The sequence below is a fragment of the Helianthus annuus genome, chromosome 13 (assembly GCF_002127325.2).
Source record: "Helianthus annuus cultivar XRQ/B chromosome 13, HanXRQr2.0-SUNRISE, whole genome shotgun sequence".
NCBI lineage: Eukaryota > Viridiplantae > Streptophyta > Magnoliopsida > Asterales > Asteraceae > Helianthus > Helianthus annuus.
This window is the reverse complement of record NC_035445.2, coordinates 88,962,997-88,980,990: the sequence shown is the minus strand read 5'-3', so window position 1 is coordinate 88,980,990 and position 17,994 is coordinate 88,962,997. Positions and strand designations below refer to the sequence as shown.

Genomic DNA, 17,994 nt, shown 5'->3' with positions numbered 1-17,994 from the left:
TTCCCTACATATAGTCTACATACATGTAGGCAATTTAGCCTACATATAACCTACATGTGTGTAGATTATTTAAAAACTAAAGATTTTTCATATTTTATTTTAAATTCTAGTGTGAGAAACAGCAAATCTTACATTTATAACATTTTCATTTTTTTTAGGTTTTTAGGATTGAAAAAAAATAGTAATTCATTTTGTTCTGCGTTTCTCGCAATATTTAGTGTTCTGCGACAAGTAGTACCAAGCAATATTTAGTGTTCTGCGACAAGTAGTACCAATATTTAGTGATTTACGACAGTGTAAATATTTAAGTTAACTAGTATTAAGCTAATGGGTTGCAGCGGTTGTTGTAAAACTGTGTCAAGTAGTACCAATGCTATATTACTGTCAGCGACCACCAAAACCGGAAAAGTTCGTAAAAACAAATTAAATAAAAACGAAAAAAATAACGCCGAGCGAAAAGCATACATGAAATCTTTGAATCACGAACGCTCGTTGCAGAGAAATTAAACCGAAACGTAAAATATAGAAAAAATAACTAAGTCAATCCAGGACCTGCGCGTTGGTCGAACTTGTTAGACGGAGAAAAATAGATGTGCTACGACGGGCCAGTCAAACAGGAAAATATACGAAAAAATGTTGAACCCCACACGCACATTACGGTGCATTAACTTACAAAATTTAGAATAAAACGAAAAAACTTGGAAAAGATGATAAGTATCGTGGACCAAAATTGAAAATAAAAAAGAGTTGAGATTAAATTGCAAAAGATGAAAAACTTTGGGTTAAAAGTAAAAAAAAAAAACAAAGGGTTTAAATGGTAAAATTGAAGTTATTTATTAGTCTTAGATAAAGATAAGGATAAAAATAAATGATATCTATATATTAGTTATTAATGTTAATATTAATATTAATATTAAAAGTAATTTATTAAATAATTATAAATAAAATTTATGAGGTTGAAATAAAGAATACCATGTGGCATGATTTGTAGTCTTTTATTCTAAATTAGATGTAAATATTTTGTTACATATTGTTCAAAAACTCTTCCCAAGTTTCTTATATATTTTTTTATCTAAATTTAATTGTTTTATGATTTATTAATAAAAAAATAGAGAGATAAGGTTTTTTGAGTTATTTTATGTCTAATCTTTAATAATAAAAATTGATTATTTTCAATTGTTTTTATGTAGAATTTATATGTGTGGTGGGTTTTTTTGATTTGATGATAATGAAAGACATGTTAGAGATGTTGGACATTCGTGGTGCCAAAAAGTTAATAAAGCATTGGTTAACAAAAGTTCTTTGTACCTCTTACAGTACAATATATTATTTATATACTATTAATTTAAAACATTTGTATGCATATTTAGTTGTAAGTTGTGCTTAAAGGTTTGTACCTTCATCAAATATTGGTTGTAACTTGTGCTTAAGTGGTTGCACCTTAATAATGTATGCATGTTTAGTTATAAGTTGTGCTTAATGTTTGTACCTTAATCAAATATTGGTTTCAAGTTGTGCTTAAATGGTTGTACCTTAATCAAATAATGGTTTCATTACCTTACCAAATTCAATCTGTTTTTATGCATGTATGGTTGTAAATTGTGCTTAAATGGTTGTACCCTAATCAAATAATGATTTCATTATCTTACCATATTCAATCGGTTTAATCCATTCAAAGTTGTGTTGTTTTATTTGTAAATTATTATTATTTATAATAATCTAATTAATTTAGTCAAAATCTTGTATAAATGTAATTTGCAACATATTGATGCAATGGTTATTGTAATTTTTGCTTTATGGTTTGTATAGTGGTAATGATATATATTATATATAGATTACGATGAACCTGTCAAACGGGAAAAAATAGACGAGGGTTCATCGTAACGCGCGGGTTTTAGATCAACTTAGTTATTTTATTCTGTGTTTTACGTTTCGGTTTAATTTTTTCGCATTAACACCGCAACTTCAACGTCGGTGGTCGCTGGCAGTAGTGTGGCATTAGTGCTCGCCGCCGCCGCAACGCGGGGTTGCTTAATACTAGTTTTTAAATAAAAAAAAATACAAATCCACATACTTTAATCACCAACAAATCTTAGCCTTACATCAATTGCAGATCAAAGGCTAGGATGATTCTGTTGGTTCCCTCAACTAGAGGTAGTTCTCATCTTAACAAATCCATATATATATATATATATATATACATACATACATAGAGGCCGGTTATTATACAATATGCCTAATCGTACATTATGTACGGTATAACCACAACCGTCCGATCTCGCAACCAATAAACACAGAGAAACTAATTAATTAAAAAAATAAATGAAATTAAAATACGTAATTAGAAGCGAGAAAGGTTAAAATCGACAATTTTCATCTCAAGAATCCTGGTAATTCAGTGGTGATTATTCAAAATTAAAAGACTTTTCGTAATATTCAAAATTAAAAGACTTTTCATAATTGATCATGTTTTGTATAATCATAGTTTATATTAGTTTATATTGTAGTTAAAAAACTTCTTTTGATATTGCAGAAGTTGAAAGTGATGATATTGCAAAAGTTGAAAGTGACAATGATTTTGAGTTATTCTATGCGAGTTCACTTTATTCTTCTCCCACACCATTTAATAACATGCGAATTGTTTGGCTCATGATATGCGAATTCTTTTTATTTCCATGCGAATTGTTTCCCATGCAAAAAACATGCGAAATTAATGTGAAAGTAATGTTCAGGTTCATATAATATGCGATTTCCCATGAGATATTCAATAAAAAATTAGAACAACATGCGTTTTTGTCTGTTGCGAAATTATTCAAATCATGAGATAATATGTGCGAAATTCATCATCTAGTGAATTATAATATGCGATTTCTCATGTGGCCATTTGTGCGAAATGTGATTTGTCTAGTGCATTGCGAAATGTGATTTGTCATCATCTATTGCATTATAATATGTGCGAAATGTGATTTGTCTGTTTGCGAATGTTAATACCATGTGGCCATTTGTCTGTTTGCGAAATTAATACCATGTGGCCTCACATATATAATTAAAAATATCACAACCATTACAATAAAAATAGTATGACTTTCATAATATGCGTAAATTTTAAAAGTATACATTTGCGGTTGTCATTTTTTGCGATTAGAGTTTTAATCGATTGCTATTTTCTATGGATTCACAGAGCAGCACCGGACGAAACCCAGATGTTGATTTTGAATATGTTGAATTCGCTAGTGATCATGGTGTTCACTGGTGAGGAGAGAGTTACAATTGAATGAATTGTCTGTTTAGCCCTTAACTATGAAAATTAAATCAGGGAAACGTGTTTTGATCCTGTAGTCGCGTACATAATGTACGATAAGGAGATTTGTACCCTACCCTTTACCTATATATATATATATACACACACACACGTGTGTGTGGGGGGGGGGTTTCAAAAGAAAACTCATTTTATTGCGAGAACTCGAAAATTCTTAAAAAACTTAAAAGACACCATTTTTTAACATTTTTTGTTGTAAATCTAGCATTTTTAAGATAGAAACTAATTTTTTTTTAATATTGCTAGAACCGTGAGAACGAATAAAAAAACCAAACAAAACCAATTTTTTAATACACATCGCATTGTAATTAAGATACAACATTAAAAAAAAATTACAACATCAAATAATTCATTTCTTATTTCAAAATCACTCTTATTAAATTTTTTACACACGTGTAAATGACAAACTTATACATGTTTAAATTTTCTTTATTTACGAATTCACGTAAATTTAGACGTGTAAATTAGATTTCTAAATTTTATTCGAATAATAATAATGAGTGTAAAAGAAAATTTGAATTTGAAATATATGTTCCCATAATAACTACTCAATTAATCAGATATCGTAAATCTGTAAACATATACACATAATCTGATATACTCTCAAAATATATATATACTAGAACTGAAGATAGAAGTGGTATTACAGATACTTTGATCACTTCAAGAAATGGTAAGATATGCTTCCAGCATCAACATATCCATTCCAAATTCACTACACTTACAACATACCTCCTTCTCTTTGCAGGGTCCCTTGATGGTAGTCATGTTGAGTTTTTTTTACATTTTGTTTGAACCGAAAACAGCGAGTGCAGCCACTTTTGATGTAACATCATATGGTGCAATTGGAGATGGTAATACATATGACACCGAGGTACGTAAATCATTTCTACAATCTCGAATCCAAAGAGAAATTTCTTTTTTCTAATTATGTTCATAAAATACAGGCTTTTGTTAAGGCGTGGGGGGATTTATGTGGAGATACTTCAGCAGATCCGACATTGATCATACCATCAGGCAAGACTTTTCTAATACAATGTGTGTCATTCGTCGGTCCGTGCAAATCTTCTAGCGTTCATATTCAGGTACAATCAGAGTCAAACCAATGATTATTTGTGATTTTGTGTTTTCTAGTGTCTATTATAATTTAATTTTTTTTGGTTGGTAGCTTTTGGGCGACATTACCGCACCAAAGACTCTAGATGGATGGAAAGGTTGCGATACTAAAGGCTATTTGATATACTTTGCATTGGTTCAAGGACTCATCGTCGATGGACCTGGCCAAATAGATGGTCAGGGTTCCATCTGGTGGCCGGGTGGAGGAGAAATTAAAACATTCGAAGTTAATCATCATTTTTTTTTTCTTTTTTGTTTATTTTACTTTAAAGCACTTTATTGGTTTTTAATTCATTTACTCGTTGTGTTTATTTATGCAGCCCAATGGTCCATCCTGCGATTGCCCATCAGTAAGATCATCTTTCGAAAAAAAACTTAATTGTCAATTAAAAGAAAAAAAATCTCACATTTATATGGTTATTTTTTAGATGTTACGTTTTGAAAAATGTGACGGGCTACAACTAAGGGGTACAAGACACATAAACAGTCCAAAGAGTCATGTCAGCCTCACTGGTTGTAAAGGTGCAGATATCGGAAGTCTTCATATTTCAGCACCTAAATACAGCCCTAATACTGATGGAATCGGCATTAGTTGGTCGTTGCACGTTAATATCCACGACTCTGTGATTCAAAGCGGTATGGCATCAAGAAAGTCCTAGTTTCTCAAATGGTAAACATTTTGATGTACTTGTTCTTCATAATATAATAAAAACAGGTGACGATTGTGTGGGTATTGGTGGGGGAGTATACGACATCAATGTAACCAGTGTCTCGTGTGGACCTGGTCATGGCATAAGGTAACATCTAATCATCAGGCTCAGAAATCCTATGGGATGGTGCCAAATTCAGAAACTTAAAAAATAAATTGTCCCATGATTTCGATTTACTCAATTGACTTGTTTTGGCAGCATAGGAAGCCTTGGGAAGAATGGTACTTATACAACGGTTGAGAAAGTACTAGTGCGAAATTGTAACTTCACTGAAACGCAAAATGGAGCACGAATCAAGACTGTACCGGTAAAATAAAAATTACATCAAATTTCACTAGGGTGATTGAATTTTTCCATCTTTTTAAACGATTCAAAACTAATTTTTTACTGGTTTCATGCTATGCAGTATGGAAAGGGGTATGCCAGGTCAATTGTATTTGAGGACATTCATCTCACAGATGTTAATAATCCTATTATAATTGATCAACATTATTGCACTAATATGAATAATGAGGATTGCCCAGCACCGGTAAGCCTTGTTACTCAATATTCAATAAAGATCTTATAGCTGATCAACAATATTGTATTTTAGCATCCAAAATCTCCGGACTAATTTTTTTCTCCATATTGGATTAGCCGAACGCATCATCTGTACATGTGAGCGATGTAACGTATAGAAATATACATGGGTCTTCAGCATCAAAGCAAGCAATTGCCTTTAATTGTGTTGGACGGTTTAACTGTACTGGAATCATAACGAATGAAGTCGAAATTACAGGAGAAGATGTATCTGCTTACTGCCATAATGTTGAAGGAGATTTTATCCAAACTACCCCTCAGATTACCTGTAATTAGGTTAGGTTGTCCACTCCCTACCCTAACCAAATTTTCAAAATTGTATTGCAATTTGTGTTCATTGAAGCTCAGTTATTAAATATGGAATGAGCAATAATATCTTAGCTGCTTTGGATTGGGAATAATGTATGAGGATTGTTACAACCTAGGCTTTTCTCTTTCATATCTACTTATGTAAACCTTATAGGTTGACGTCACATATTCCATCCCCAAACTTACCACCCTTCCATTGGAGAAATACTTTGTTGGCTCTATTGCCTTATATATTTATTATTTTTTTTGGTCTGGATGTGTGCAGCCATTTTAATGGTAAGGGATTACGATCCAACACTGCAAGAAATCTTAGTTTTAGTGACGACGGCAATAGGAACAACAACGAGCAATAGCGGCGACCTAAACAAAATATTATTGTTTGTTTTACTCGCAATAAGCGTTCTACAAGAGAACTCTGAAGTTCCGTTTCTCATACAAAATATTATTGTTTGTTTTACTCACAATAAGTTTATCTTCTTGTTTATGTTACCCGAATGAAAACATTCTAAAAAGTCAAACATTTTGGAATTACCTCAACCAAACACGTTTGACTGTAAAACTTACATCTTACAAACAATGAAGCCCAATGCATTATTATATAGTATTTTAGATTTAGGGCCACCCTTTTGTGAATCGGTAATGTACGATTTGCTATATGTTGAAAGATGATTCAAAGCACGTGGTTCAACGGTCATTGGTGAAGAGAACCTCCATTCCTTTGTCACACATCTGGGACATAATTGATGTCTGAAAAGGTGAGAACTCCATTTTTGACTGTTCCCTTCATGGTGATTCTTCTAGATTCTCCTCCCGCGAAGTTGACACATCCTCCGTCGAATATTTTTATGTCATTCAACTTGGATATGTCTTCCGTCATGTTCCTAGAACAACCACTATCAATAAACCAAAGTCTAAAGATAGCCCTCCATAGTCATTCCTGCACATTTAGCGGAATCAGTTAGAAACTGGAACCCAGGCCATACTGGACCTGAGTTGACCATCGCTATTTGTATAAGAGACCTCACGAAAGATCATGTGACTCTTAACGTCGCTTGTGGTTTTGGGCGATGAGGTAGATGTTGACGGTTGCGAACACGAAGATTGGGATCTAGCAGAAACTTTGGGTTTCCAACTCTTGGTGTCTGAATATTTTGAAACATTTCCTTTAAGAGGTGTGGCTTTTGACTTACTTTGAAACCTGTTTATATTTGCAAATTTTTTATTTTCCATATTTGCTAGATTCCAGTCTCTGTCAGAAGACTTTGCTTTAGGAGGTTGATTTTTGACAAAGCGAGAATGCATAGCCTTCTAATGATACATGTTCCCAGAGTGGTAGGGACGATGAACACAGTTTCTTGCATTGTGTCCCGGAATTCCACGTTTGCCTTTTTGAGAAAAAGACATTTAGTTCTGCTTGTGTTATTCTCGAGAACTGATCAAGTCTTTTCTTTTCATTTGACGTTGATTGCTTGTGTGCATGTTTGATCTTGGATGAACCCTGCTCACAGTTATCAGCACAAGAGTAAGTATCCGCAACTTTACCCTTAAGTTTTGGTTCAGTTTGCTTGAGAGTCGGGTTTTCCTTTTGAACTTTCTTTTTTCGTGGTCTTCTGTTTTTACGTGATCGTTTCTTCTTTGAAGGAATAGATTCAATAGATTTTGCTTCATTAGAAACACTTTCTTCAACATCTGATCCTTTGAGGCCAAGGGCTGAATTATTTGTTGAAGTGACTTCCACATATTCCCTTTCCTTACAGACTATGTTCTCAGAAGGAGTTTCCATAGAGAAAGTTTCCATAAAAATTTCTTCTTCAGTTTCATTAGCTGACTCAACTGCTGAAGTGGTTTTCATGGGTCCTTTCTCTTCAGGCTCCGAGATCTCATGAGTGTCTTCAGAGCTGGATTCTATGGATATCTCCTCTTCAGCTTCATCAACCTCTGAGACCTTGACATCAAACGATTCTGGTTTATCAGATGATGAGCAGTCTACGTCTGAAACCGTTTGACTCTCTTCTGTCGCAACGCTGTGAGATTCTAATTGTTCATCACAATCAGAATCCTTGGAAGAGCTATATTCATTATCTGATGTTCCTGAATCTTCAGTTTGGTTGTCAGGTTCGTCAGATGACCTTTGCTTATCAATTTCTTCATTATCGCAATCAAAAACATCAAGTTTTTCATCTTTATCATGAGTTTCGGATGTATCATTCGATGTTTCAGGCACACCAGAGCAGTTGCCCGAATCATCAGAATTGATTTCCGAGTCACTTGAAACAGATTTCTCAAGTTTATCAGTCGATACATCATATTTTCCTGTCAAAACATTTTCAACATTTTCAACACAACCATTTTTATCACAACCATAGTCTAAAATCACAGCACCAGATTCATTAGTTTTAGTGGGAACACCCCAAGTCTCAGCAAACCAAGAAAAAACATAGTTCCATGCATAAAGGTCAGTTTTATCGGAAATAACATTATCAGCAACATGTTGATGTGATTCATCATCCTCTTTAGACTTCTCCTCTGTTCTTACTAACTCTGCACATGAACTAGAACCGTTAGTATTGTCAACAGAATCGGAATTTAGCGAACTTTCTTCTGTCTCCTCTATGGATGTTTTACTGGTTCTGTTTTCCTTTCTGTTTTTGTTTTTGTTTCTGTCTGATTTACGTGTTCGGATTTACCAGCTGATTCATTTGAACAGTTTTCATTTGACCAATTTTCCTTTTCATTTGAACAATTTTTATTTTCATTTTTAACAAAAATTCATTGGTTTCTTGAAATCAGCTGGTTGCCCATTTTTAGATTTTGATGGTTCCCAGGGAACATAATCACTAGGTTTACCATAAATCATTTTATCATAGTTCTCTATTTCTTGCTCAGTAGTGGGCAGTCTAGAGTAATTACGATTATATGGTGGTGGAACCCGTGTATATCCCAAGCCCTTCCCTTGTTTTCTTTGAATGCAAGTTGCACATTGCACATATTACGAACAGTGTCACTGGAAGTATCAAATTTTTTAATGTTTAACTCATTTTGCTTGTACTTTCCAGTGAGAAGTTCCAGCACAGCTTTCACAGAGCCGCATTCTAGGGTTTTTACTGTGAGTCTATGTTTATAGTCGTGAACCCAACATTTCTATTGATTCACGTCTCTGTGAAGTTGAGCTATATCCTTCTTAAGTGTGTCAATCTTTTCATAGAGAATTTTGTTGTTCTCTAAGACTGATGCACTTTCCCATTGCACTGTCGTAATCAGTGATCAATGCGGAGTTTTGAGATCTCATAAATGCAACTTTCTTTCTACAGTGTTCAGTACATAAAAGGGAATTTACCGTCTCAGAGAGCGATTTCGGTTCCTCGGTCAGTGCCATCAAGCATTGATAGACCTATTCAGCAGTAGTAGCTTAAGACAACTTCATGGATTCCACTTGTGCAACTGCATCAGCCCAGTTGAATCCACGCTGTTCCTGCACAATCAAAGCCCTTTCAGCTCCAGAGTTTCTTTGTCCAGTCGAAGTCGCAGTTTCAGCAGGTGTTACAGGAACCATTGACCATTCCTTGTTCCGAGCTGCAGTTGCTTGAGTAGCCTCATATCCCACTGGTTCTGTCACACCCTCAAAATACCACCTAAGGAATGTCCCTGTTAGGCATGTGACGTACCAACAATGAGCCACTAATTACATTGAACCCATACATATTTCAAAATAAAGTTCTCGATTATAAATAAAAATACCATCAACAAGTTTAAGTGAAAACCAAAGTGTTCAGCGGAAGCAAAGTTAAACAGTTTCAAGCCAATAAATAGTATCAAGAAATCAATAACATAAATCCCTCCAGTCGACCCATGACCACTCCAGCTACTCCAGACAGCAAGTTCCAATGCAAGACATCTAACAACCTACAAGCATGCAAACAAGTGTGTTAGACAACGCTGGTGAGTTCAAAGTTTTGTTACCGAGTTTAGTTACCAGATACGTGTGTAAAACAGTGTAACAATTTGATTTGATGTTGTTATTAACTCGATTACCGTATGTGGCGACTAGATGTGAATGCCCAACCCCAATGCCTCCATTTAGGCATTGGTCATGAGGGCAAGGTATCAAACAACCTTGAATAGATGTAAGGGGTCTTATATGTACACGATGTGAATGCCCAACCCCAATGCCTCTAACTAGGCATTGGTCATGAAGTCCAGGTAATTAGTTCACGCCCGTCCTTTCGGCCCGGTGTGAGGGTGCCAAACCTAATAGCGCTATCAACTAAATACCTCGTTGCTTCTTCAGCAACACGGTAGATGTATGGGGTCTTACATGATTTATACTGTGTTCAATAACCAACATCCCAAATAAACAGTTTACCCAGTATTCCCTTTAGAAACGTTTACCAGATGTCCCAAACCACCGGGACGCATGCTTGGAAAAGTACAGTGAACTCACCTTTGGTTTGCTCGGTAAGAGTAAGACACGTATTCCAAGTTGGTCAATTAGTTCCGAGAGCACAAGTTAAGCAAGATAGAGTCTCGAAGAGGGGGGTGGGGTTTCGTCCACTGCCGTTGCGATTCGGGAGAGGTGAAGAGATTAGGGTTTGCAATTATTCCATTACACTTGCACAATTCTACGTAAACTAGATATTAAGAAGATAGGCCCAATATTAAGAGGATGGGCTCGGTTTAGTGGGCTTGCGAGACCGGGCCTAGGGTAACAAGGATATAAAGTGGGTTTACCAACTACAAGATTCTAACAAAACACATGCAAAGCCCAAGAGGAGTGGGCTCAATTCTAAGATTCGGTTGGGCTCTAGGCCCAATCATAAGTGATGTGATTTCATGTATACACCTGCGACCCAACACATGTTATTTTACCGAGTAATCACAAAAGTCTAGATTTTAACGGAGTTAAGATCACAATATAAAACGTCACTAACCTTGAAAGTTCGGGTTGTCACAGGTTCCCTTTTGCAATCCCTAGCAAAATGTCCAGGTTCATAGCACCCGTAGCACTTTAACCTATCCTTCAGCACTCAAGGACGAACATTCATCGGATGACACCCATACATCTTAGTAAATTTGTCTGCTTTAACGGCTGACATTGCAAGATTCCAAGCCACATCCAGTTCATCCAAGTCCTCTTCAACCACCTGATTCATTTCTGGAGTTATTTCACTTGAAGGCATGAGATCACCAGCTAAGAAAGCATTTAAGCTATTGATCATAGAAGCTGCGAGAGCCAGTTTTTCTTCATTTTGCTTAGTCAAGAAGGCCATATGTTCCATTGAAGGTGTGGATGAAGCATTTTGAGTTGTAGGCTGGGTGGTATAACCAAAGGCGACATTAGCATGTTGTGGCTGAGACTAGGGTTGCTGCTGAACACTAGCGGTATTGACAGTAGCCGCTTGAGAAGTAGGAGGTGACATCCCGTACACGTATTTAGATTTTGGTGCTGCTACAGGGCTGAACACAATGTTTGGATTGTTGTTCATAACTCCATGAACTGGGCTGAAAACGAGATTTGGATTACCTTGAGACATCAAAGCAGCATTGTTGGGGCTAGTCATACCAGCAACCATCAGTGAATTCTTGTGATTTATCTCTCTCTGTTGATTGTCAATCTCACATGACTTAATTGTGACAATCAACTCAGTAAGTGTCATTTCATTCAGATCCTTCGTATGCTTGATCATGGAAACCTCGGCATCCCACCCTTTTGGCAGCGAGTTTAGTAGGTTACGGTTCATTCCACTATTTGAGATGTTGATTCCAGCACTAACCATCTGTGACACCAGTTTGACAAATCTTCTAATATGGTTTTCAATAGTTTCTCCATAGATGTGATTAAAGGAACTAAACTGTTGATTCATCATGTTCACTCTGCTTGCCTTCATGTCAACATTTCCCTTAAATAAGTGCGCAGCTGATCCCAAATTTCCTCAGCACTCTTGCAGTTTCGGACGACAATTGAAATGTCTGGACCAGGTGCCATTGAGAGAGTTCCAAAAGCAGCTTCATCCTAAGCTATGACCTTTCTGTCCTCTTCGGTATATATGCCTTCGGGTTTCAGAATCTGGGTTTGAGGGTCATCTTCAGTAGAGTGCATGATAGTGCGTGATCCATTCTTAATGCTTCTCCAAACATGAGGTTCCTTCGCCTTACAATATTGCTCAAATCTAAACTTCCACTCGTAGTAGTCATCCCTGTACAGAAACCTTGGAACCTTAGTAGACGTGCTAATGACTTGATCGAGTTCTTGATGGAAAGCTTGAGACTGAGTCTAAATAGCAACAAGGGTAGCATTGGCGAGATCATCAATAGTCACAACGCTGTTCATAACATCGTTTGGGTTCAATATAGTGTCTGAGATGAAGCGTCTAAAATCTAAACAGTGATTTGAGATGGTCCGTTCGAGATAGTTGGTCCTAGATGAATGGTTGGTTCTAAATGAACAGTGGTCCGAGATGAAGGGTTCGAAATGAACATGGTCCGGGATGGTATGTTTGTCCGAGATGTGATGTTTATCCGAGATGAAAGACAAAGACAATCTTCAAATAGTTGATCCGAGATGACTTAAATGTTGTTCAAGATGCTTTGATGATTATCCAAGATGATGATTATCTTCAACAGATTCTATCCGAGATGACATGATGATTGTCCGAGATGATTTGATGATGGTCCGGGATGGCTTGATGTTTATCCGAGATGGTATGATGATGGTTCGAGATGGCTTGATGTTTATCCAAGATGGTATGATGATTGTCCGTGTCACAGCCCCAGACCCCAACCTGGGAGCAGGAGTCGCGCACCAGTCAGATGGTATCTGTGTTTATTAACTTGGCAGTGGAATGTTTCATCAGGACCATAGATAGGAAATATTTTTATCAGAGTTAAACACCAAAATGTTTAAACTAGATAAATGGGATAAAACCCGAGTTTTGTTGATAATACATTTATAGTAAACAGGTGGGACAAAACCCGGTTTTCATTTGTAATATATTTATATGGATAAACCCTAATTATTGAAAACACGATCTCCTTCTTTTTTAGGTAACTTTTATAGCCACTTTTCAAAACCTTAAGTGCTCTCAGCTGGCTTTTATTGGCTTTCACATTGTGTTACCTGAAACGCGTTTTAAAAACATTTTATCAGCAAGAAATACTGGCGAGTACATCTCATTTTATAAAACATCAGTTGTTATAACATTACATTATTAAGGGAGATTACAATGTTTATATCTACACAATTACTCGGTCAGTACGTGTCACTCAACGCATCTATGACTATGGTCATATCACACCTTGGATACCCGTGCCCAATTGTGAAGGTTATCAAGTACTGTATACATACTCCATAATACTGGCAGCAATTGATGACCTACAAAGACTTAATCACTATAGTTATAACTGATATATATATATATATATATAGTTTTAGAAAATATTTGAAATAAGGGCTCACAAACTGTGAGAAAAGAGAATGGACTCACATTCATTGGTATTTCTACAGGCTTCCTGGTAATATTATAGCTTCCTGGTAATATTATATCTCCTTGGTAATATTATAGCTTTATGTTATTTCTTCTGGTTATTATTTATTAAAATTAAACAATGCACACGTGTTAGTAAATAACCCAAATCACATTAACCTTACAACTCGAGACAGAACTCCAATGACTGAGTCAGGCAAAGCCTTGACATGCATTACGGAGCCCTAAATCAATCGGGTGTAACACGAGACAGAACTCCAACGACTGAGTCAGGCAGAGCCTTGACATGCGTTACGGAGCCCTAAATCGATCGTGTAGGGTAATAGCAGGGTTATAATACTTACAACGAGGCAGAGCTTCGCTGATTAGGGGGTATTAGGCTATGGCTTTAGCCTACAGAAGTTTTGAGAGAGAAATTAGATTTCTGAACAATTGAAATGGCCGATCCTGGCCCCTTTTATTGCTGGTCGAAGGGCGGCTCGCGCCCCACGAGAGCTTGCTCTCTATCCTTCGTGGCCTACGAGGAACCTGGAGTCAGTTTTAGGGTTGCTGAGTCATAGCGTAGGATTGACACGTGTCGGGACACGTGGCAGCAAGGGTGTCCGACAAGTAATAGGGCCTCGCGCCCCACGAAAACTTAGGCTAACTTGGTTACGGCCCGCGAGCGACCTAGTATATTTGTTTTTTCTTGATTTTTATTAATATTAATGTTATTCGGGTTCGTTTATCGCATACGGGATGTATCTGGGGGCGTTTAGGGGTGCTTCTCGAGGGTTGTTACAGTCCGAGATGATTTGATGATTATCTGAGATGAAGGCAATCTTCAAGTCCGAGATGATTGATGTCTATCCGAGATCGTCCGAGATGCGATGAAGATGATCCGAGATACACAGAAACAGATCCAAGATCAGCAGATTTCTAGCAGAACGAACAGAAACAATACCATGTCAAACAGTCCGAGATCAGAATCGTTGTGATATCAGATCTAAGCCTGGAAGGCTCTGATACCAATTGTAAGTCCCGTAACGAGATCACAATGATACCACACAAGCTTGATTGGTGGCGGAATCACACAAACAAGCAACGATTCAAAGAAAGGAGATGAAGTAGAAAGATTCTTGATTGATGATTATAAATCTTGCATACAAAGGCTTGTCCAATACAGTATATTCTTGATTTCACCAACACTAGTGATCTAATAATGACTTACTATTTATAGAAAGTGTCTAGGGAGGATGCTCCCTAAACCCTAGGCCCATTACCATAAAAACCCATTCTAATATCCACTAACCCACAAATCCATTAAACCACTTAGCTACTAATCCATAAACCTAATAAGGGTGTAACAATCTTGATGAGAGGAAAAGGGTGTTTTGGTCTACCAACAGGAGCGCGTCGAGCTTCTTTAACGCTGGAAGATTGATATAAATATCCGACCTTGGTCGGCTAGACATCACCTCTATGGCTTTTCCGTTTTGTAAACTATGTGACATTGGGATAAATTAAACGATGTAATCATAAACTGAGAGTAAGCAAGTTCATCTCCCGTTTCCACATCATCTTCTTCTCGGGATGCAACGGCTCTAACTTTGGATGTAGGCCAAACATAGAAGCTACAAAAATCGAAAACAAAACAACTTATAAACACATGAATACGTTATAACGCGTCGGAGTGTACAAATCATTAACACATCAGATAGAAAATGTGTACCGTAAAGATTTGTGATGGCATTAGAAACAGTAACCACAGTAGAAACTCCGTTGCCGCTACCAGACATGTCTTCTCCCAATAAAAGTTTTGCGAATCTTTCTTTCATCATTTCGAGCTCTGTTTCAAAAATATATCAAGAACAAAACCTTAAAAATGGATTTTGTTCTCATTTCAAATGGTTTTTGAATGTATGTTTGAGTTTTATTATAGTGATCTAAAGTTGCTATAGTAAGTAAACTAATAATTACATTAAATCAATGTGTAAGATTTGATGCTTTTAGTAGGTTTCTCTTTTCTTTGTGTGTGTGTGTTAAAATTGTTTTCATTTGGTTACAACTGAAGTATCTATTTTGTTACATTATTGAATTATTTGTTGTTATGATTAGATGTTATGTTTGTGATGATATGATAATAAGGCTTCTGTAGGCTAAGAATAATCTAGAATAGGAAGATTCTAGAATGCGGTTATTAGGAATGAAAGTAGGATAAGTAGGGTGGCCTTATTTGGTGATACACAACATGAAAATTAGCTAGAACAACATCCATCATAACAGAAACCTTAAACTAAAAAATGAATGACAATTAGCGTAAATTAGCATACGAATCGACATACATATAGTAGATATGCGATTGAAAACAGACCTAATGCAGAAATTGTTGTTGAACTTGAGGTTATCATAAGAACCCTTTATCACCGATATGAAATATTATGTGTGTGTGTGTATGTTTGCCCCTTTTTACTCTTGTTTTAACGCACCGTTGGATCTGAAATCCGACTGAAAGATAAAAGCAGAATGAGCTCTGATTACAAATTCCAAAAGATATAGACCTTCATTAACATCTATTCACACCCTTATAAATATGAAAACCATATAATAAAGAAAATCTGAAAACCTTACATGTTAAGATAGCAGAAATCGTATGTTGAAATGGAGGAGGATGTAGGAGACGAAGATACAATGAATCGCTAGAATAAGAAGAGTTGAGGCTTCAATGGAGAGAACACAGAGAATAGAGAGGTTGAATGAAGTACTGTCGGCAGAACAAAATTAGGGTTAAGTTAAAAACAGGTCGAGGTTGCTTATAAGAGTGACATGTGTCAAAATAATAGGTGAGTTTATGTATGGATGACACGTAAGTTAAAATGACTTTAATATATTAGAATAGATAGATATATAGATAGAGATTATGTAACTCAAACAAAGTTGAATGTATTTGATTAAAACAACTTTTTAGTAACGATAATTTAATATTTAAATTGGAAAGAACTTTCAAACTAAGACAACACTTAATATCACAAACTCTTATTTATTTAGTACCAAGTAGTTGGGAGAAAATGTATCTTTTTAAAGGCGATGTTGTACCTTTCTGAAACTATAACCCTAAATAATAATAATAATAATAATAATAATAATAATAATAATAATAATAATAATAATAATGGTTTACAATATTTGTTATTTAAAAATATATAAGATTAAACAGGCATATTATTATATTTTAAAAATTAAAAATGAATAGTTAAGTAAAAATCGGGGTAAAAGATAAATGTGAGAAAGTGATTCTAATAGTTACACGTGATATTTTTTAAAACCATTAATATAATAAGGAGAAGGATTATTATATATACTTTTATGATCTTCTATCTAATTAATAAAAAATAATTGTTCACATGACATGATTCAAGGACCCTTGTTCACATGAAATGTTTTAAGTAATCACTTTAATATTTTTGGAAAATAATGGGAGCCTAATATTTGAACATGTGTCATGCTGGGGTTTAAAATTTTATTCGTTAGAAAAAATTAGTTATTTGTTGTTAGGAAATTTAATAAAAATTCATCCATAATTGTAACATTGATTAAGAATTTGAGTTTTTTTAAGTTTCAAATAACAACATATATAAGGCATGTATATAAAAAATTAATCTAATTCTAATAAAAGATTTCAAATAATGGCAATGTCATTTTCTCCTTCAACCTCATAATTTTTATTTTAGTTTTCTTAATAACTAATATTATATAAATAAATATCATTTATCTTTATCCTTATCTAACTTCTAATAAATAATTTAATAAATGCCACATAATAACTCATTATTATTATTAATCTAAACTATTATATCAAACCCTATGACTTTAATAATTCATTAATTAATTAAAGAACATAAATATAATTATCTCATCAACAAATCAGATTTAACATATAAACTTCATAAATACAAAGATGTCAATAAAAAGTTACGTTGTTGCTATTAGGTTATTTGTCACACCCCGATATTTGCACGTATTACCGGTGGGTCCGGTGGAGAGTATCATGACATAGTTGATATCATCATAGAAAATTTATCACAGTTTTATACACAACGGAAGTCGAAAGGTAAATCACATTACAAACCGAACGAAAAGTAATATCAATGTATTACAAACGGACTGTAAAAGATCCACACGCGGATCAAAGATAAAAAGTACATTGTTCAACAGATTTTAACATCTAAGCTTGCAAGACTCTTTTATGGATGCCAGGAGTAGCCAGCCTATTCCGTCTAGTACCTGCACTTAGCCTTTTTGGAAAATACGTCAGTTTACACTGGTAAATACAATTAACTGACTCATTTTGAAAAGAGTTTAAGAAAAATTGATTTGAATGCACAAGGCACAAAAGTCCTTTTATAACTATGGACAATTATTTAGAAATAATCTTGTGTACAGTTTTACTTATTTGTCGTCCGTCAGGGCCAGTTAGAAGAGCCGGACAAGATTAACTGAC

At 35.3% G+C, this 17,994-nt stretch overlaps 1 protein-coding gene across 1 annotated transcript; it reads left to right on the top strand.

The window, feature by feature from the left end:
• The first annotated feature begins 4,863 nt into the window (after positions 1 to 4,863).
• On the top strand, positions 4,864 to 6,000 carry LOC118485805 (probable polygalacturonase At3g15720). Its single transcript, XM_035982269.1, has 5 exons — positions 4,864 to 5,071; positions 5,151 to 5,232; positions 5,344 to 5,452; positions 5,552 to 5,674; positions 5,782 to 6,000. The coding sequence occupies exons 1-5, from the start codon at positions 4,864 to 4,866 to the stop codon at positions 5,998 to 6,000; spliced, it is 741 nt and encodes a 246-aa protein (XP_035838162.1).
• Positions 6,001 to 17,994: the final 11,994 nt, after the last annotated feature.